General features: G+C 37.5%; 2 protein-coding genes across 3 annotated transcripts in view; one reads left to right on the top strand and one right to left on the bottom strand.

Annotated features, from left to right (window-relative positions):
• The window catches only part of LOC137972394 (sulfite oxidase-like), a 10,754-nt gene extending 6,385 nt beyond the window's left edge, over positions 1 to 4,369 (bottom strand). Inside the window, exons 1-3 of one of the 2 annotated variants that reach the window (XM_068819099.1) lie at positions 4,271 to 4,369; positions 2,304 to 2,406; positions 1,031 to 1,181 (exon numbers count right to left, since the gene is read on the bottom strand). In XM_068819099.1, coding sequence (XP_068675200.1) covers positions 1,031 to 1,181; positions 2,304 to 2,380 — 228 coding nt within the window. In that variant the 5' untranslated portion in view covers positions 2,381 to 2,406; positions 4,271 to 4,369. The remainder of the gene's footprint in view (positions 1 to 1,030; positions 1,182 to 2,303; positions 2,407 to 4,270) is intronic. The other variant, XM_068819098.1, reaches the window with a different exon arrangement.
• Positions 4,370 to 4,408: 39 nt separating this feature from the next.
• LOC137972396 (zinc transporter 7-like) lies at positions 4,409 to 17,872 on the top strand. Its single transcript, XM_068819101.1, has 13 exons — positions 4,409 to 4,570; positions 4,669 to 4,770; positions 4,876 to 4,989; positions 9,156 to 9,243; positions 10,604 to 10,715; positions 10,856 to 11,014; positions 12,076 to 12,129; positions 13,852 to 13,929; positions 14,345 to 14,402; positions 14,773 to 14,863; positions 15,886 to 15,944; positions 16,397 to 16,487; positions 16,876 to 17,872. Exons 1-13 carry the CDS (start codon positions 4,482 to 4,484, stop codon positions 16,918 to 16,920), a joined length of 1,140 nt encoding a protein of 379 aa, XP_068675202.1. The 5' UTR covers positions 4,409 to 4,481; the 3' UTR covers positions 16,921 to 17,872.
• The last annotated feature ends 1,232 nt before the right edge of the window (positions 17,873 to 19,104 follow it).

The following is a 19,104-nucleotide window of genomic DNA, read 5'->3' as shown; positions in this document are numbered from 1 at the left end:
ACTAGAGGTTACAGTGGGATTTTAACCCAGGGCAACTGCATGCAAAGCCATCGCCCTAACTACAAGTCCTTGACGATGCCACCCCCCCCCCCCCCTTTTTTCCTTGGATATAACAATTTACGATAATGAAATTGAAACAAAAAAGAATATAATTAAAACCACGTATAAATCTGAACCACAACATGATTTAAGTAAGTTTAATTTCCAAGGAGAAGTCAGATATCGGTAGTCACATTGAATCTTCTCGAGTAAGTGCAATTTACAGATAGATGAAACACAATCGAGTGCAGTAATTGTTATTTATTTATGTCATCCTAAAATGTATAAGTCAAGACTAATATCAAAATACAGTCCGGTGATCAGTTTCCCACAAAATCAATGTCATCAATCTGTCCAACAGGTCCCTTGGGAAGATCCAATTAACCCATTGACTCCCAGGGGCGTTCCCCATTGACGAGTAAAATCGTCTGACGTTAGACAGAGTAAAATACTAAGTCTGGCCGCTTTAGGCCGGTTTGGACGTCAAAGGGTTAAAATGGTTCGTGTTTTCTGTAGATTCGCAGTCATTACTGTTAATTTTGATTACATCCCAATAGATTTCTTTTCAATTAAGTAAAGAATAGTAATAACAGCAATAATAATCAAATAAAGTGAAGTAAAGCTATGATCCTCGCAGTTATGGACGCAGGTTCAGTATATATTGTTTCGTTCAACAATAATAATGATAGTAATAATAATAATGTAATGTAACGTAATGTCGTTTATTAATCCTTTCGCAGTTTCACAACTGAATTACAGGAAGAGGTCAGTTAACGTTAACATAATACATGATACACTTGTCACAATTACTAAATAGATAAATGTATATCTGATAGTTCGATTCAATATATTTTTATTTTAATAATAATTAAATTAATAACAAATATGGGTTATTGACCAAGCGTGAGGTCAAGATGGCTAGATATTGGCCAAGTTCCTTTTTTGCGTGTTTATGGACCGAGATGAACATAAATCAAAGAAAAATATATACCTTTTGTTTGTTGATGACAAGACCCACACCAGTCAGAGTCCCAACTAAAGCACCAATGACAGTGTAGTGAGATGACTTACTTGTTACTGCTGCCTGGGCAGTATTCAGATTTCTTTTGAAAGGTTGGGTCAAATTTAGTTTAACTGAATGCCTGTTCAACAAATAAGAGTGCAGTTACAGTTATATTATATTCATGATCGTGATGATTCAGTCAACACCTGTGATCCAATTATATTTAATGTGATAACACCGTGTGAAATTTACCCAACGTCAATGTTTTCCGTAAGGGTGGACTCAAGATTTTGTGCTATTCCTACCCAATGTAGCAAGAGGATACTATACCACCTAAAATGTGAGACATGACACATGAAAGGAAGTTCTGGATGCCCCTGAGACACAGCTATGAACCACAAGCAAGAAGTTGTGGAGGGTTGCAGTGTATGTGCTTAGCTGCAATTAACCATGATAATTAATATGTACCAATATGACCTCAGTGTCTTTGCTACTGTATGTGTACATGCAACCAGACATTATGAAGTCGTTATTCATACACAATTAACACAGTTTTTGTTCTACTATAGGGATCATTCACCTTCAGTGGCAGAGAAAATTTAGTCACGATAACATTTACAAGAAAATACATGTAACAGTTAAAATCAGTTGGGTGAGTAGAGATACATGTAGGAAAGGAATAAGTGTACATGTAGAACAAGTCAAGGATAGGATATAATAATTATTATAACATTAATAACAAAGTATTCTTGTTTGTCTCACAATGTGGTCACTTGTGATGTAGATCTCGACGGTTCGACTGCATACTGCTAGTCTTCATCAGGTGATGAAGTTGACTGGTTATGCGTCACCTTTTAAGCAGGATGCTCCGCTGTAAGTGACCACATCGTGAGACAAACGAGAATACTCTATTATTGTAATTCACCACAATGAATAACAGCAACCTTTTTACTATATTATAATATTACTTCAAGGATTTTTGCCTCAAAGAGGGTTGTAAAATAAAGCTGCACATTAGTCTAGTGAAGGTCAAAGGCCTCCATCCAAATTTAAGATGAGTATACCAGTCAAAAACTATGTCCCCTGCATTAACCCATTGACCCCCGGGGGTGAGACTGAATAGACTTCACTCTGTCTAATGCCAGACTATTTTACTCGTCAACTGGGACTCAGCCCCAGGGCACCAGTGAGGAATGAATGGGTCAATACTATAATAATCCTTACATGTAGTAGAAGATTTAACTGAGTGAAAAAGCTTTACCTGGCTGCTCTAAAAAGACAAGCTTGAGCAGTATAATGGCAGCTACATGTAGTTAATCTCCACATCAAAGATGCCATGGGAACGGAAATGTCTGCAATTTCTGCTTTAACAAGAAAATAGCTTTTTTGAAATTGATGTTGAATTAACTGCTCTTGAAAGACATTATAATTCTTGGTTTTCACTCGTATGATCAGAAAAAGTCATGAAAGTTTGCATAAGAATAGAGCTGAATTCCTTGAGGACTACCGAAGTTTGTGAAATCTGATATCAATGTATTATGTCATAGTGAAATCTGATATCACAGATGGCACATCCTGAGAGATGGTTCTCCAGTCATTTTCCGCTGCCTTAATCATGCAAGCGAAAAGAAGTGGCAAGGTAGCATGTAGATGATTGAGAATATGGAGAACACAAAGTTACTTCTTTGAGCTTGGAAGATTGGACTATTGATCAACTAGCCCAATAAATATAATCATATTTTCTCCTTAATCGTAACTATTACAAAATTCTTGAATATGATTGGTTATGTGCGTGCCTATTTGTCGCGTGACTGGTGCATGATTCACGTGGATGACCAATTACAGGTATCCAATTTGAACAACTCCAAATTGGATACCTGTAATGGGCTATTTCCGAGTTCATGTCTGCCTCCTCTTCAAAGCGAGTCTAAGTGTGAAGTTTTTGTTATGAATATTAGAATTTCATCCATATGTAAAGTAGAACTAATTACCATCACAAAAACTTCACACTTAAACTCGCTCTTTTGTGCGCCAATCACATGCACTTGTATGGGGTCTTTCATCCTATAATAGATTAAATAAGTATAATTTTTACTTTTTCACACAAAAAGGTCTTCAAAGACTTTTTATCTTCGAATTTGGCTCTGATCTTCTCACATTTTGTTACAGTTGCGATTAAGACTTCATGTCATACAATTTAGGGATAATCGTGCTCGTAATTTCCATTTTTTGAACTCACTCGCACGAGTACTCCCTTAATAGACCATTTTACAGTTTTAGCTAAGTTACCTGGCTTAAGAATGGAAGCAAGGTTGCCGGTCACCCTGCTTTGATACAAACCTTCGTGATGTTGTAATGTTAATGTAGACTAATTAGAATTACAACAATACAATTTATGCGCCGATCAATCAAAACTTCAACTTCCCCCCCTTCCCGGGCAAACCCCAGGCATTTGACTATTTTCTGGGGAATCTGACCTTTGCCTGTGTGGAGTGGGGAAAATTGAACCGGAAGAGTCAAGTTTCAAATGATTTTTTTTTGGGCGCCGAAGTCGCTAACAGGCATAAAACATGTGTTTGAACGAGATGGAAGAGTTTAAAGGAAGAGATATAGCACTTGTGAGCGATTGGCTTACAAAAAAGGTCTTCAAAAGTTTGGGACAGACAGACAAATCTCATGAAAGTGTAGGGCATTTGAACACTATTTTGGCCCGAGGGGGCAGGAATTTGAACAATCCAATCTTCAATAGTTCAAATACCCCGTGGTTTGCCCGGGGGGGCGGGGGGAGATGTTGGAGTTTCGAGTTGATTGGTGCATTACATGATAAAAGTATTGAGGACTGTATCAATACAAGGTCACCGACAGCCTCGCACCCATTCATAGGCTAGGTCGCTGAGCAAACAACTGTAAAACGGAGAATACACCTTATTCCAAAATGGCCGCCATTTAAATATTCTTTTGTTTTTGTTGAAATTAGCCCTGGATGCCTCGTTCTTAAGCTTAAAATTCAAAAGAATATTTTATCTTGAACGAGGCAACAAGGGCCAATTTGTATGTGCATAAATCAGCGGCCATTTTGGAATAAGGTGTATTGTTCTCCACCCATTATCAATCCTATTACCATTATGAATTGTACTCCACTCAATCCTATTACTGTCATACAAAGCAATAATGCTATCAAGTCCCCAAAAATATGCCTAAACATTTACATATTTTAAAAGGATTTACCTTTAAGGATATCAGCGTTAGTGAATCGCTTTTAAAAGAGGACAAATTCGCCGTTCTCCGACTTCAAAGTTAGCCTTTAATGTAACGCAATAAGAGTCATGCAAATATCCCATGAGACATTTCAGGTAGAGACAGGAAGTGCCACGTAAGTTTGTGAAGTCAGCCGGCTGTTTCGAATGTCTGATCATTTTGTTGTTTAGAACATGTCGGCATGCTTCCATTAACAAGCAAAGACAGCTTCAAAAGCGATGATTTCAAACCAGGATTGAAGCTTAGATCAAGAGTCATCGAGTGGTTGCGGTGAGTAACAGAAATTGGCCTTTGTTTTCAAGTCCCATTGATTGAAGTGCATGGCCTCGTGATCACAAGACATTGATTGTTTTTCATGTTCCTTACAGAGACATCTTTTCGAGTGAGGGTTCAAGAAATTTATTCTTTTTTCTCCTTCTGAATCTGTCATTTGCATTCGTGGAGCTAGCATATGGAATATGGACCAACAGGTATAGAAAGTCCAATTAGATAGACTTAATATCCATAGTTTTATCCTTTTTTTCGTGAATACATGTATCTTTGACTAAAATCCAATGTGTAACGTTGCTTTTCAGTCTTGGCTTGATATCGGATTCATTTCATATGTTTTTTGACTGTACGGCGCTTCTAGCAGGGCTCATAGCAACAGTCATTTCAAGATGGGGCAAAAACGAACGATTTTCGTATGGGTGAGTTACACATGTATATTTAAGCCTCAAGCCAGTATTATATTGCAAGTGTTTTATGATAAACATGCTTGGAATGAAGTTCTAAAGTGTGGGAAAGAAGATTAGAACTGAGAACTGATATAATTATATTCTAATCCAGAATGAAATCAATGAAAAATTACGGTATTTTACTACTTAAGCTTTTGGTAAAAAAGGAATTATTATTATTATTATTATTATTATAGTTTACAGTGCTGTTAATTGCTTCTTTCAGTCTCCTTGAACCGGGGCCAATCCTTGGTCCTGAGGTACAACTGTACCAGGGGACTTTTTTATTTGATGGACAGAAACCTTCTCAGTACATGTATGTGCGCCGTTCCTAGGAGAACGATCTTTTGCAGCTCATTAATGTTGCTGGTTATTATTATTATTATTATTATTATTATTATTATTATTGAGACCCTGTTAGGGGTAAATTCCGACAAGCGACATGGCCTTGAACCGGCGACATGATAGCCACGAACTGGCGACGACCGACAGACTATTACAACGAATTAGCGAAAGCGAATTTCAGAATTGTGAATGTTCTGCGGACTGTGGAACGTTTGCGCGTACACAATTCGTCGTAATTACTTAATAATGATCATTGTTAACAATAATGGCCAATTATGGCTAACAAGGGTCTAATAAAGGCGAACAGAAATACATCTCATTTTACTGCTGTTTTGATTGTTCATTTCATGTGATTAACGTATTCAGTGCCTTTGAGGACTTTTCCGCTTTGCGTATCATGTTCTCCCTGCATGACCCACGTGCGCACTCCATCATTCTGTCAGATACTTTTTTCTCTATTGATCGCGTTCATCTCGGTATTCCAAATCGTAAGTGAGTTATTGAAATACATCACTATCAGAGTCATAAGCGATTCGTCGGAGTGCCAAACTTGTGCACGGTCAGAGTCACGTGACGGGTCTGTTCAACATCAGAGGCCACGCTACATGTATTGTTTAACCCTTTGAAGTTTGCTGCCGAGTTTCATAACCAGTCCCCTCTACTAACTATGATTTTTCACAGACCTTTTGTAAACGCATGCCTTGCGGATAATGAATGGTCGATAATGTCCTTCCTCCTGGGTTGTTATAGTTACAGAAAAGCACAGTCTGACAACTAAATCAGAGTTGAACTCGGAAGAAACATTAGACTCTTGCACTACCAGAATTGTAGAACCGCTATTATAGCTCGATTGCTTTGCCAGATTAGGCCTTTATTCAATTGTATAGTTTACTGGATGGAATTTCATTGACTTCAACAACTATTCCAAGTAGTCTGAATAGGTATTAAACATTAAAAAAAAGTCTCAAAACCCTGAGCTTAAAAGTACTAACGATAGAGGCCGTATGTTCCGTTGGCGTCGTTCCAGCGAATGGGGATTGTCAGAGGGGCAACGAGCTAAAATTTTTTTTTTGAAATTCCGACAGGCGACACAAGAATGTTCCGAAATTGCGACATAGCTAGCTGTGAAATTGAGACGGAGACTATTATTATTATTATTATTATTACTATGTGATCTAGAAATAGAGAAGGGTCAAGCAGGACTTCCCTAGACCTGACAGTTACAGATATTTTACGAGTGGATGTACCTAGAAATTTTCCTTTTTTTAGTCTATAAACAGTTGTTTACATTTCCTTTGTTGAAAACCACCAGACCACCAAGAAGTCATTTTTTTTAACTATAGTAGTGCTGAATTTGTATTTAATTTTTAATTTGAGAAGGGTTTAAGAAAGTTGTTTGTTGTTGTTACGGTGTATTGTTATTATTATTATTGTTATTATTCTTCTTCTTATTATTATTATTATTAGTATTATTATTATTATTATTAAATTTAACATCATGTTCTGGCTGTTGTCATTGCGGTCTTTTCTTCTGTTAGGCGACTCATAACAAAATGACCAAAGGCTAACAGAATTGTCTCTTCTTCACATTTCCAACACTTTCCTCAAAATCCTTGAAGTTCCCAACAAAGCAGTTTTTTGAATTACTCCAACATTGAATGGTATCCCTAGCTTTTCAATCCACCTATAGAATCGTTTGGTGACACTTCCAAGGGCTCCTATCACTACAGGTACGACTTCTACCATTTTGAGTTTCCACAATCTTCCAATCTCTCTCTTCAAATCCTGGTATTTTTCCACCTTTTCCCTTTCTTTTTCCCCTACTCTTACATCAGCTGGTACAGCAATATCCATGATTATCCCCTTTCGCTCTTTCTTGTTGATTACAATTATGTCTGGTCTTCTTGCCTCTATCACATTGTCACATTGAACATTGATATCCCACAAAACTTTGACTTCTTCATTTTCTACTACACTTTCTGGGATATGCTCATACCACTTTTCCGTATGCTCCAACCCATTCTCTTTGTATATTCTTTCTGAGCCAATTTCTCACATCCACATAATAAGTGTTGCACGCTTTCATATTTTTTTCCACATAATCTACTCAGAGGGTTTCACTGGTCTTATCTATTTACATAGTGCTTTACATAGTTTTTTCTGATGGCCTGTACCTGTGCGGCACATAACAAGGCTTCTGTCCCAATCTTCAGATCACATTTGGATTACCATTGCCAGGTTTTAGTCTTATCAACATTCTCTGGCATTTCCCTGACAAACTGTCCATACATTTTCTTTTCAGTCCAGTTTTGTTTACGTTCTTGTTCTATCTGTTTTTTAAATTCTCCACTCGATACAGTATCTTCTGTATTGATTGTCTCAGCTGCATAAACTCCCTTAGTGAGGTTTTCTTCAGGATTGGCGACATAAAAACCCAAACTATTTTCTTCTTCTCTAACGCAACATTCCACACTCATCAGGCCTCTACCTCTCTCTTTCCTCTTAATGTACAATCTGTCCACATCGCTCTTCAGATGTAATGCTCCATACATTGTCATTGTTTTCCTTGATTTCCTATCCACGCTTTTCAATTCACTCTCTTTCCACTGTAGTATTCCTGCTCCATATCTGAATACTGCCACTGCCCATGTATTTATTGCTGTTATTTTGTTCTTCCCATTTAGTTTTGATTTTACATGTAGGATCAATCGAAGCCTTCGCTTATATTCCTTTATTGTTTTCTTTTTCATTTCATTCTCTTTGATCTTATCCAATTCAACTAAACCCAAATATGTGTATCCATCCTTTTCAACCTCCTTCATTACTTCATTATTTGGAAGCATTATTCCTTCACATCTAACAACTTTCCCTCTCTTCATGGTAAGAATTCCACATTTTTTCATTCCAAACTCCATCCCAATATCAGTACTAAAGACATGAACAGTTCTCACAAGTGTATTAATTTGTTCTTCACTTTTGGCAAACAGCTTTGACAAGTCATCCATATATAACAAATGATTTAGCTTGTACATGTAGTTTTTCTTTCCCCATTCATAGTATGCATTTACCTTCCTAAGTATCAACGACAATGGTACCATACTCAAAACAAACAATAGTGGCGACAGACTGTCTCCTAGAAATATCCCTCTTCTCACATTCACCTTTCCAAGATCTTTACCATTAGATGTCACCGATAACTTCCATTGCTCCATACTCCTTTTCAATAGGTTTCTCACATTCTCTTCAATTCCAAACATCTCCATACATTCATTGATCCAACTATGCGGAACAAAGTCATACGCTTTCTGATAGTCTATCCAGGCCATGCTTAGGTTGGTGTGCCTTTTCTTGCAATCTTTCAATACAGTCTAATCGATAAGTAATTGATCCTTTGTTCCACGGCTTCCCTGTTTACATCCTTTTTGTTGTTCTGGCAAGAGTTTCTCTCGTTCAAGATAATTATACGTCTCCTCAGCTATCCTTCCCGTTAAAAGTTTCCACATCAGTGGGAGGCATGTAATTGGACGATAGTTTTCTGCTACATTGCCTCTTCTCGGATCCTTTTGTCAGAGTACAGTACGACCATATGTCATCCATGAAGGTGGGCTATCTTCTCCCATCACGATCTTGTTCATCTGAATAGCAATCGGCTCATGAAGATTGCTAAGGTTCTTAATCCAATAACCTTGAACACCATCCTTCCCTGGAGCTTTCCAATTATTATTATTATTATTATTATTATTATTATTATTATTGTATAAATGATTTATTGTATTTTCATTTTTCATTTTTAGGTATGGCAGAGCAGAAGTAATGGCTGGATTTGTGAATGGATTATTTTTAGTCTTTGTAGCTTTTTTCATTTTTTCTGAAGCAGTTGAGGTACAATTTTACAGCTTATAACTTTTCAATTGTAATAATTTTTTTGGATATTCTATTGAAATATAAAAGGAAGATAGAAAATTGATGTACAGCTGTAGCATGCAAATATTTCCCTCCCCATAGGCCACTCTGGCTTTTGGAGACTCATAAGGAGTGTGTCTAAAAGGAATGGTTTAATTATTACTATAGAAAATTACATCCATTGTACAGTTGTAACTGGATGACCCGGACTGAAAGTAAGAAAAAGTACACTAGTATCAATGTTTCTTTTACCCAGTGTTTATGGTCATGTAATACTCTACATGTGATCTCCTAAGGAAGACAAGGTGTGCACATGCACATCACACATGAAGCTTTTGTATCAGGGGCACTTTATGCAAACACAACCTGTTTCATACATTGTACATGATGCTGGATAATATACGATTAATATGAAATTGTCAAGATTAGCTGACTCTTTACATGTACGTCACACTGATACATGCAGCTTTCAGCTGTACACTCTCAAATCTTCAATTTTTCTTCTTTCTTTCCTCCTTTCTTTCTGTATGAAGTGGTTTCAATAAGTACAGTACGGTACCAACGGGTTGCAAAAAGCATCAGCTACTTTTTCCCCAAATTGGAGGAATTAAAAGATCTAGGTTCTTTCAAATCTACAGTAAGATTACAATTGAAGGGCCTGGAGCATGCATAAGGGGTCTGTCTCAAATTTTTGGCAATCTTTTGATTTTCCTAAAAATCAGCTGAAATTTTGCAAGTGGCCTAGAAATGAACTTAACAACAAAACCTTGCCTTGTGATTATTTTCACTCATTTTGGCTTCATTTTTGAGTACGCAAAAAATATTGTCAGCTGTGCCATAGAAATAAAAAAGCAAAAAAGCTTTTTGACAATGGCAGCATTCTACTGAAACCTTACCCTGGCTCCAGACGCCCATTGAAAAAAATAGTATTTCTGAAAAACGAAAATAGAAGGCAAGACACAAGCCTCTGGTTGCAATAGCCAAGAAATTCATTTCAAATCATTAAATCGGGGCAGAATTCGTCCTAGTTTATTGATTTGGCTTTGGCAGGAGAAGCATCATTGATTTGTCAGCCATCAAATCAGCACGGAAATGAGGTCCAGTATTCACGCAACCAGAAGTTATTTTTTAACTCTTGGCACTTCTTATCTATTCGCCATGTATTTTACTCCTCCAAACAGAAAAAAAAATGACCTCTGGCACCCAGGGTACTTGAACCTCCTACCAACTGCAAATTTTAGTGATACCCCTCTTTGTACAGTACTTATTTCTTTTTATGCATGCGCATATCTGTCATAGTGCTCTGCTATAGTTATGATAATTATTTTTTATATTGCAGCGTGCTCTTCATCCGCCTGAAGTCAAACATGAAAGGCTGTTTGTTGTATCAGTTTTAGGATTCTTTGTTAATCTCATTGGAATCTTTGTTTTCCATCACGGGGGTGCTTCAGGTAATTTTAAGGTCTTCAAAGCTTTAGAATGATAAACAAGGTTTGATTCCAGGTAATGAAATTATAATTTTATTAGTTAATATGAAATTATTTGTTTGTTTGATTGCTTGATTGAACTTGATTGGTTGATTGATTGACAGGACATGGACACTCACACAGTCATGGTCATGGACATAGCCATGGACACTCACATGGACACTCACATGGACACTCACATGGACACTCGCATGGACACTCGCATGGACATTCACATGGACAATCACTTATGAATGGAGGACATAACCATAGCCATGACTCAGGTGTGTAACATCAGGCAAAAATTAAATAATTTTTTATCACCTTTGTTAAGGGCTTTGATGGGACATTTTAATTTAGAACTTGTAAAATTATTTTTGTTGGATTTGATTTTGTCCATCCCCCTGGGGTGGGGCGTAGAGGCCCACAATCACCCTACAGGCATTGCGTGCCATGGAACAATTTTCTTCTATGAAAATCCTGTCAAAGCTGAAATTCATCCAATCAGATCACTACAATAAGCAATGCGAATTTCCATAACAAAAACAAATGGTCGAAAAGCCTGTCGGTTGAAGGTGGGCCTTTAAGGAGGTGCAAACCATTCAACGCATTCAACAAACTTTACTATTAGGAGTTGAAGATAAGATGAGAGATTTTTCCCAATTTGTGCTTTTCTTTATTGATGTAGGCACTACAGCTGTAAGTGGGAATCACGGTAATTGTAATTTATTGCGAGATGAATTGGAGTAGAGCAATGCTGGCCAGGTGCAGACGTATGGTTTTACATGTACAGTAATTGTAGTGAAGAAAGGTGACTCTTACACTGTATTCTTGGCTCATGCAGTTATTGGCACATTATTGGAGGAATAATGGATACATGTACTTAATCACCACTCAAATTGAAACTGCCAATGAAGCTTTTGCAACTATTCTATCCCAAAGTAATAAAACTGTAATGCAGCTGCAGATTGAAAAGTCGAAACTTTGTTATTCAGCAACCTATATTAATTTTATTGAATACATGTTATTCAGCAACCGTTCAACACATGTTCATGAACATGTATTATCAATAAAATAATACCAATGTAATAATGTTGTTGGGGGCAGTGGGTAGAGTTCAGTACATTTCGACGGAAAAGTTGGACCAATCTGCAGACATAATCCTTTCAGTCCTATTGATGAGTAAAATCGTCTGGTGTCATACAGAGTAGGCAGGATCATCAATAATTATTTTACTCTTTGACTAGTGTTAATACTAAAATTATGTGTCAATAATAATTAGTCATTTCCCTGCATCCCAATTACCAATTTCACCCACAGTTACCTTATTTTCTATTGTCTATAGGGTGTTCACATGAAGAAGAAAAGATAGAAATTTCTACCAGCAAAATAATGGAAGGTGAATAAAAAGAATGTTATCCTTTCTTTATTCATTGTTTGTAACCAACAATAGAATTATTATTATAATTTAGTTTTAGAATACTGTATAATACTATAGAGTTTCATATGTGCGAACTGCAGAATGAAATCCAAGTTGGAAAGATCATGGCAGTTCCTGGACCTCATGTTTCTGATGCCTGGTCATGCATGTGACAAAACAGTGACAGCCTGGGTATTGAGGACAGTCTGTGCACCATAGACCAAATAGCTCCTTGTAACTTGAGCCTGTCTCACCATCCCACTTAGGCCCTGTTTTCTAGGAGGGATGGTTACCCTAGCACTCACACATTTCTTCTTTTTCTTGAGCGAAGTGTTTACAAGGCAGATAGGGTTACCCTAGTGCTACGGTAACCTTATCTGAGTGCGAGGGTTACCCTAGCACCAGGGTAACCCTACCTGCCTTGTTAACGCTCTGCTAGTGATAACTCGGCTACCCAGGACAACATTTTGTTGGTTTCTAGCCAGGTGTGTTTACCAAGGTCATTTAGAGTTGTCCCGGGTGATATGGTTAACCCCATCTGTCAAATTTTGCTTGTACTGTAAACCCAGCCCATCTTTGACCCTTCTACTATGGTAACTCTATATGTACATGTAGCAGCAGGGTTACCCTCCCCTTGTAAGCAGTCAATAAATACATAATACACAGGGGTTGTGTGTGTGTGTACACTGTATGTACATCAAAATGGAGTATAAAATATTACTATTATTGTTTTCCTTGTGTTGAAGATAACTTGCTACCCACTAAATAACTTTGCAAGATGTTTTACTTTCAACTGAATCAGTAATAAATACATACCGGTACCTCTTACCAACCGAGTTCGAGGTCCGTATTGTAAAATTATGGACTGATTTTTTTCCTTCACACTTGCCTTATGGGCCATAAATCAATGGGAAAAAACAAGGATCTGTACGTGTACATCATTTTACAGTACGCACCAAGAAAACAATGTTAGTAAGATGTTTATTATACATACAATACACATTGTATCTCTGTGGTAATCAGCCACGTGGGAAAAGAAACTACAGTCGAGTGGAAGGTTCAACTGCCACAAAGATTGCTATGTCAAAACCTGAAAAACAAAATTTTCTAGGCGGTTTGAAATAGTTGCTTGCAAGAAGATTCAAACAGTTAACAAAAACGACATGAAAAAAACTGGCAAGAGAATATTTTATCGAAAAGGGGGCTGTACTGTAGAATACAACCTGCTAATTTAGCCAATCACAGTGCACATACTATTGTTGCAAACTGGCCAATTATGTATATGTATAATATATGTATATACTGTACATGTAAAAAAAGTCTCTGTTACGAGCCTGAAGGCCCATTAAGGCCGGCGCTTATCTCCGGTTTCCGTAGCATGAAGCGACTAGGAGTATTTATGGTCCCCCTGGATAGGATGCTAGTCCATCGCAGGGTTACCCCCAGCATTATGCCGGTACCCATTTATACACCTGGGTGGAGAGAAGCACCGTGAGAATGAAGTGTCTTGCCCAAGAACACAACACAATGTCCCCGGCCAGGCCCCGAACCCGGACAACTCGATCTGGAGTCGAGTGCACTAACCATGAGGCCACCGCGCCTCCCATACTGTACATGTACCCTGTATATATTTATACAGCTGGAAATGTTTCATAAAGTACATCTAGTTGCTTTTTTCTTTTGAACATTTTTTTTTTGTAGGAGTCTTTCTTCACGTAATGGCTGACACGTTAGGAAGTATAGGTGTTATAATATCAGCTGGGCTCATAAAACAGTTTGGTAAGTTGTACAGTCAGTGTGTGTGTGTGTGTGTATGAACATATCCGCGCGAATTCTGTGGTGGTGTATGTGAAATTTTCTTGTGAGGCCAATACTCAGATCCAGTGTATTCCTTGACATTAAATTTTCATTGGTTACGAATTGGATTGGTGTACCGATTTTCTTTTTTTCATTGGACTCCAATGAAAAGGTAAATTTGACAGTTGACCAAAAATTAGAAGAAAGCCATCTGCTGCAGGCAATACTGGATTAACGTGTAAAGGCATCCACGTAATTACACAGTAAGTCGACAAAAATTTAATAACCAAAATTGAACAACAGAAAAAGTCACTTTTGATGATTTCTCATACATGTAGACATGGTTATTATAATGGTACAATGTACATGTAAATTGTGATTGTTTTTTATGTTACAGGTTGGATGTTAGCTGATCCAATATGTTCCATGTTCATTTCTGTTCTCATTGTCTTCAGGTAAAAGATAATAATAAGAGTCATGATAATATGAGTCTTCAGCTGCGAGTTTTAGAGAAATTACTGATTTCACCTTACAGTGAACAACAGTCTTCCACAGTGTACCTGATCCAGTGGTATGGAAGTAGCCATGAAATGACAAGACAGTTCACTTCAACAGATTTTGTACACTTGTAAATCATACGGAAATAATTTATGATAAACAACAGAGACACACATCAATACACATTCTGCTTAATTAACCAATTAAGTTATAGACAGGAAGCTGGGACACCAAGAATAAGATACGTAAAATTTAACTGTATGGAGATGATTGCATTGTTTAAAGAAACTAACAACATTATTGCCGTTCTTATGTTTCATTTTGTAGTGTGATTCCTCTTTTGAGAGAATCAGTTGGAATATTAATGCAAAGAATTCCCACTGGACTAGAAAAGAATGTGCATATTGCTTATCAAAGGGTACGTCGTGGTGTTAGCCTTGCATTGCATGTCGTGGTTGATGTCTGCATGCCATGGTAGATATTTACATGTCATGATACACTTATGTCATGCAAGTCATGGTAGACATGTTTTTTTATAAAATAATTAGGATAGTACACGCACTCTCGTTGGTCAACAGCTGTGTTTTGATGAGAGTATAGAATTCACATGAAGTTTGATTGGTTATGTATTGTCAGACGTGCGTTTTGAATGGTTGGTAGGAAATATGAGCGTGTGTCAAGAAAATCTGTTTTAATCAAGAAGTAAAAAAGCCAGCATTTTCCTTCACTTGTTGAATTATCTTTGAGAACGGAGTTGATAATGTAAATTGACCACCGGTGGTCAATTTACATTATCAACTCCGTTGATGAAACCGAATAATTTTTGTGTACTACTTCCCCACCGACTCAGCACCACATTTTTGTTAGAAACTACTCTTTATCTTTGAGAAATATTTTATAAAAGCAATAGTTCCCATAGCCTCATCTAAACACTTGGGGTAGTTGGGAGAATTTGAGACAGTTATGCAAACCCGAGACGCAGTCAAGGGTTTGCATAACTGTCGAGAATTCTCCCAACTCCCCCAAGTGTTTAGATGAGGCTATGGAAAACGGAAAACGTCCTCTATTGCTTTAATTTTATTGTCACTATGAGGAGCTCATTACCCTGAGCCTCCATCTCCCATATTAACCCCTTGAGTCAACCCTGTTCATAAGAAACCTGTGGTCACCCTTATAATACGTCACATACCTCGTCGTTCTGGCTTAAGGTTCTTATTCTTTGATTGTATCTGACGTCACGGCAGCCATGTTGATGGAAAAAAACAGCAAAAAAGTCTTTTCTTATGCAAAACTTGAGCTACTTTTTTCTATTGTTTTGGCGCCACTATGGCTGTCTTATCACGTGATTGCAATCAAAGAATTGTCACACATACCATAATGTTTGTTACGTTTTTCTTGTGTTGGTGAAACTTCTAACAAAACGCTGTTTTGATTTGACAGGTCAATCAAATGGATGATGTATTCAGTATACAAGATCCTCATTTCTGGGCTCTCAGCAGGTACACGTCACCACATCATGCTTCAGTTGAAACTAGCTTTATGAGTTGCAAAACCTTAGGCGTTTAAGGGGAAAAAACGGGTTTTAAGACGAATCTTAAGCTTCTAGCCTAACACGTAGCTGAATGATTTTTCTCTCTGAGTGCTTGGCCCAAGCAATCGAGAGAGGCACTAGATAAGCATCATCAAGAATTTGTGATAAGCAAGGGCTAAATTCGTTAACGTTCTGCCTAAATTAATGGAATGATCATATTAAGAAATTAAGCTCAGTGTCTACAAAATGAGCCATTTTTTCCAGGGAATCACAATTAATTAGGGGATTGAAAAGCAAAGCAAGAAATAAAATTTGTTTACAAAATGCTAGACTATTTATATGTGTTTAATAACTAGTGTTGAGCACGGTGTCAGAAAAGCATAAAATATTAACAAGGACTCTAAATTCTTGTTGCTATAGTAACGTGTGGATCGGAACAATGCGATTGCTGGTAGCGCCAACCGCTGACACACACAAGATTCTCAGCCAAACGCATCACATCTTTATGGAGGTATGACGTCATTGTCTTCCTTAAAACCACTTACAGTGTATTTCCGGTCTTTAGCCACAGGAGATGTGTTTCACGTAGCACCATTCCAGTACCACCTAATGTGTTTCACGTTTTGCATGTTACCAGCAAATTTGGCCAGGTTGGGTCGATAATTTTAAAATTTTACCATGGCTTTCATCGCTCCAGTACCTTTCTCAGAATTCTTGGTGTGCCAAGGAGAGCGGTTTTTTGAATAAGTTCTATAGAAGTGTTAGTGTCAATGCGCGTTAAGTTGCTTTCAAGCCTTTTTGGAACTGTTCCCAATGCTCCAATTACTACTGGAAGCACCTGGGTTCGGATCATTATCATTATCATTGTCATTATTAATCTCTGTTTCCTCTGTCCACAGCTTGGTGTAAAGCAGCTTTATGTGCAGATTGAGCATTCCTTTTGACAACACTGCTGAATGAAGAGAGGCTGTCGATAAAAAAAGAACTATTTTCCTCTTATGCACAAAAAGTTGCTTGGATATTTTGAGGCCACGGACCTTTTGGCCAAGTAACTGTCCTAAGTTTTTCAGCGGCGTACCCTAGTAACACGTTTAGCGGAAACACTTCCCGAGCTAGTGACCAAATCGAACAAACGAGTCAAATGCTTTCTATGGTGTTAAATTTGTTCATTTCATACTAACAAAAAGTATTTTTCATTAACTCCCTCAAACTAAGGGGCTGAATCACTAGAGTTAAATTCGCTTGACTAACTTGGGTGTACACACCTTCAGGCTCAAAAAGAATTGAGTTACCTGTACAATGTTATTCACTGCAAGTTAATTCATGTTTTAAAATTTGAAACAGAGGCTGCTAACTCTACCCAAATGTTAGAATCACATTTGACTTTTGGTGGCCAAAACCTCTTCTGGAGTTTAAGAAACAAGGGGTTTTTTCCTCCCTTATTTCAGTGACAGCTTGGAGACAGATGCAGTTTTTAACCCTTTTGACTCCCGTGATCTAAAAGTTCATTATCATAACTACTTTCATAGTTTTCGTCGTTGGTTGGTCATGAGAATTTGGTGTTATATCAGGATGATACCGTCAAGCTGATTGTAATCCTCATTCTCAGTACCTGTCTACGTGACAGTGTATTGAAATTGAGAGGTGAATTTACATTCTGATCGATCCTGGGAGTCAAAAGGATTTATTAAGAACCTAACTCTACACCTTCCTCTTGCTGAGCATTTTGATTGAATTATGTGCAGACGTTTTGAATTTACCGAGAAGATTGACGTGTGGCATGTAAATAGATAAGTCGTCTCGTCCCTTTTCTCTTTCATTTGGAAAATTTATCTATATTGAAAATGGTTAATGGAAGATGCCTAATATAATAATAAAACAAACTGTTCAACAACACGTTATTTGAGAAGATGTAAGAGTTCAAAGCCAAACCCCCCAAGAAATCGTCAGATTCAAGGCATGCGAGGTGCGTTTTATCTTGATGCAATAGACCACGTTCGATATATCAATATTCACACATGGCTACGAGGCCTTGTACTTAAATTTGATATTTAAGTTTGCCTTGAGAAAACTTGTCTCTGTTATAAATAGCCCAAAATTGCTGTAATGAAAAAGTTGTGTTCCGATGCATTTTAAGATTTACATCTCTGGGAAAACCGTATCCTGAAAGGGTTTTCGAGTTAACATATCAAAATCCAGAAATCAATTTTAAAGCGACAGAATCCATCCATTCTCAGAATAGTTTTTGAACCCGAATCTGAAGTCAAGTATCGTGTTCGATTCCGGGTTTTTTGTATTTATGATACAGAGTGTATTTGTAGAATTCACAAAGAGTACTTGTGAAGAACGGCAAGGATCGTGGAGGTAAAGAAAATAAAAAAATAAGTTAAAATTTCCCACTTTATTACATCCATTTAGAAATCACTGCTGATCCTTGCAATCTGATGGCTCTCAGGAGTACGATTTATTCCCAAATCGCACATTTTTTTTCTCCACATCGCACCATTTCCCCAGCCAATGAGAAAGGAGTACTAAAACAAAACAGCCAATTAGATTTCAAGTCTTGTTTAAGATAACCAATCAAATTGCAGGGAAATGAAAGAGAAAGAAAACGATGGTAGGGCGAATATTTTCAACTTTTGTTCCCAACTGGATCAATGAAATGTTGGCGCTGACTATAATCCTGTATTTTAGCTATAAATGATGATTGTATGATTTCTAAATGGATGTAATAAAGTGGTAATTGAACTTCGTGTCGTGCAATTTTAGTCTGAAATCATACTTGTGATTTCAAATCGAACTCGCGCTGCACGTTCGTTCCATTTTGAACTGACATGTATGATCTCAGACCAAATAGACCTCTTTAGCTTGTACGTTTTGTTTTCCCATTTTAGACCACGTGATGTTCTCAAGGGAATTTTCCTTTTGTTTTTTCATAAGTTATGCGTACATATTCACATCCATAGGACGTCATTTGAAAGAAAGTTTTCCCTAGAGTAACATCACGTGGTCTGAAATCATACTTGTGGACACAAAAATTTCAAGTGGCTCCAATGGGATTCGAATCCATGACCCCTGCGATGCCGGAGCGATGCAACTGAAGCCACAATAGCTGTACACGACAATAA

Source organism: Montipora foliosa, chromosome 10, assembly GCF_036669935.1.
Source record: "Montipora foliosa isolate CH-2021 chromosome 10, ASM3666993v2, whole genome shotgun sequence".
In the NCBI taxonomy this organism is placed as follows: domain Eukaryota; kingdom Metazoa; phylum Cnidaria; class Anthozoa; order Scleractinia; family Acroporidae; genus Montipora; species Montipora foliosa.
The sequence above is the reverse complement of the archived record's forward strand: the minus strand, read 5'-3'. Positions and strand labels throughout refer to the sequence as shown.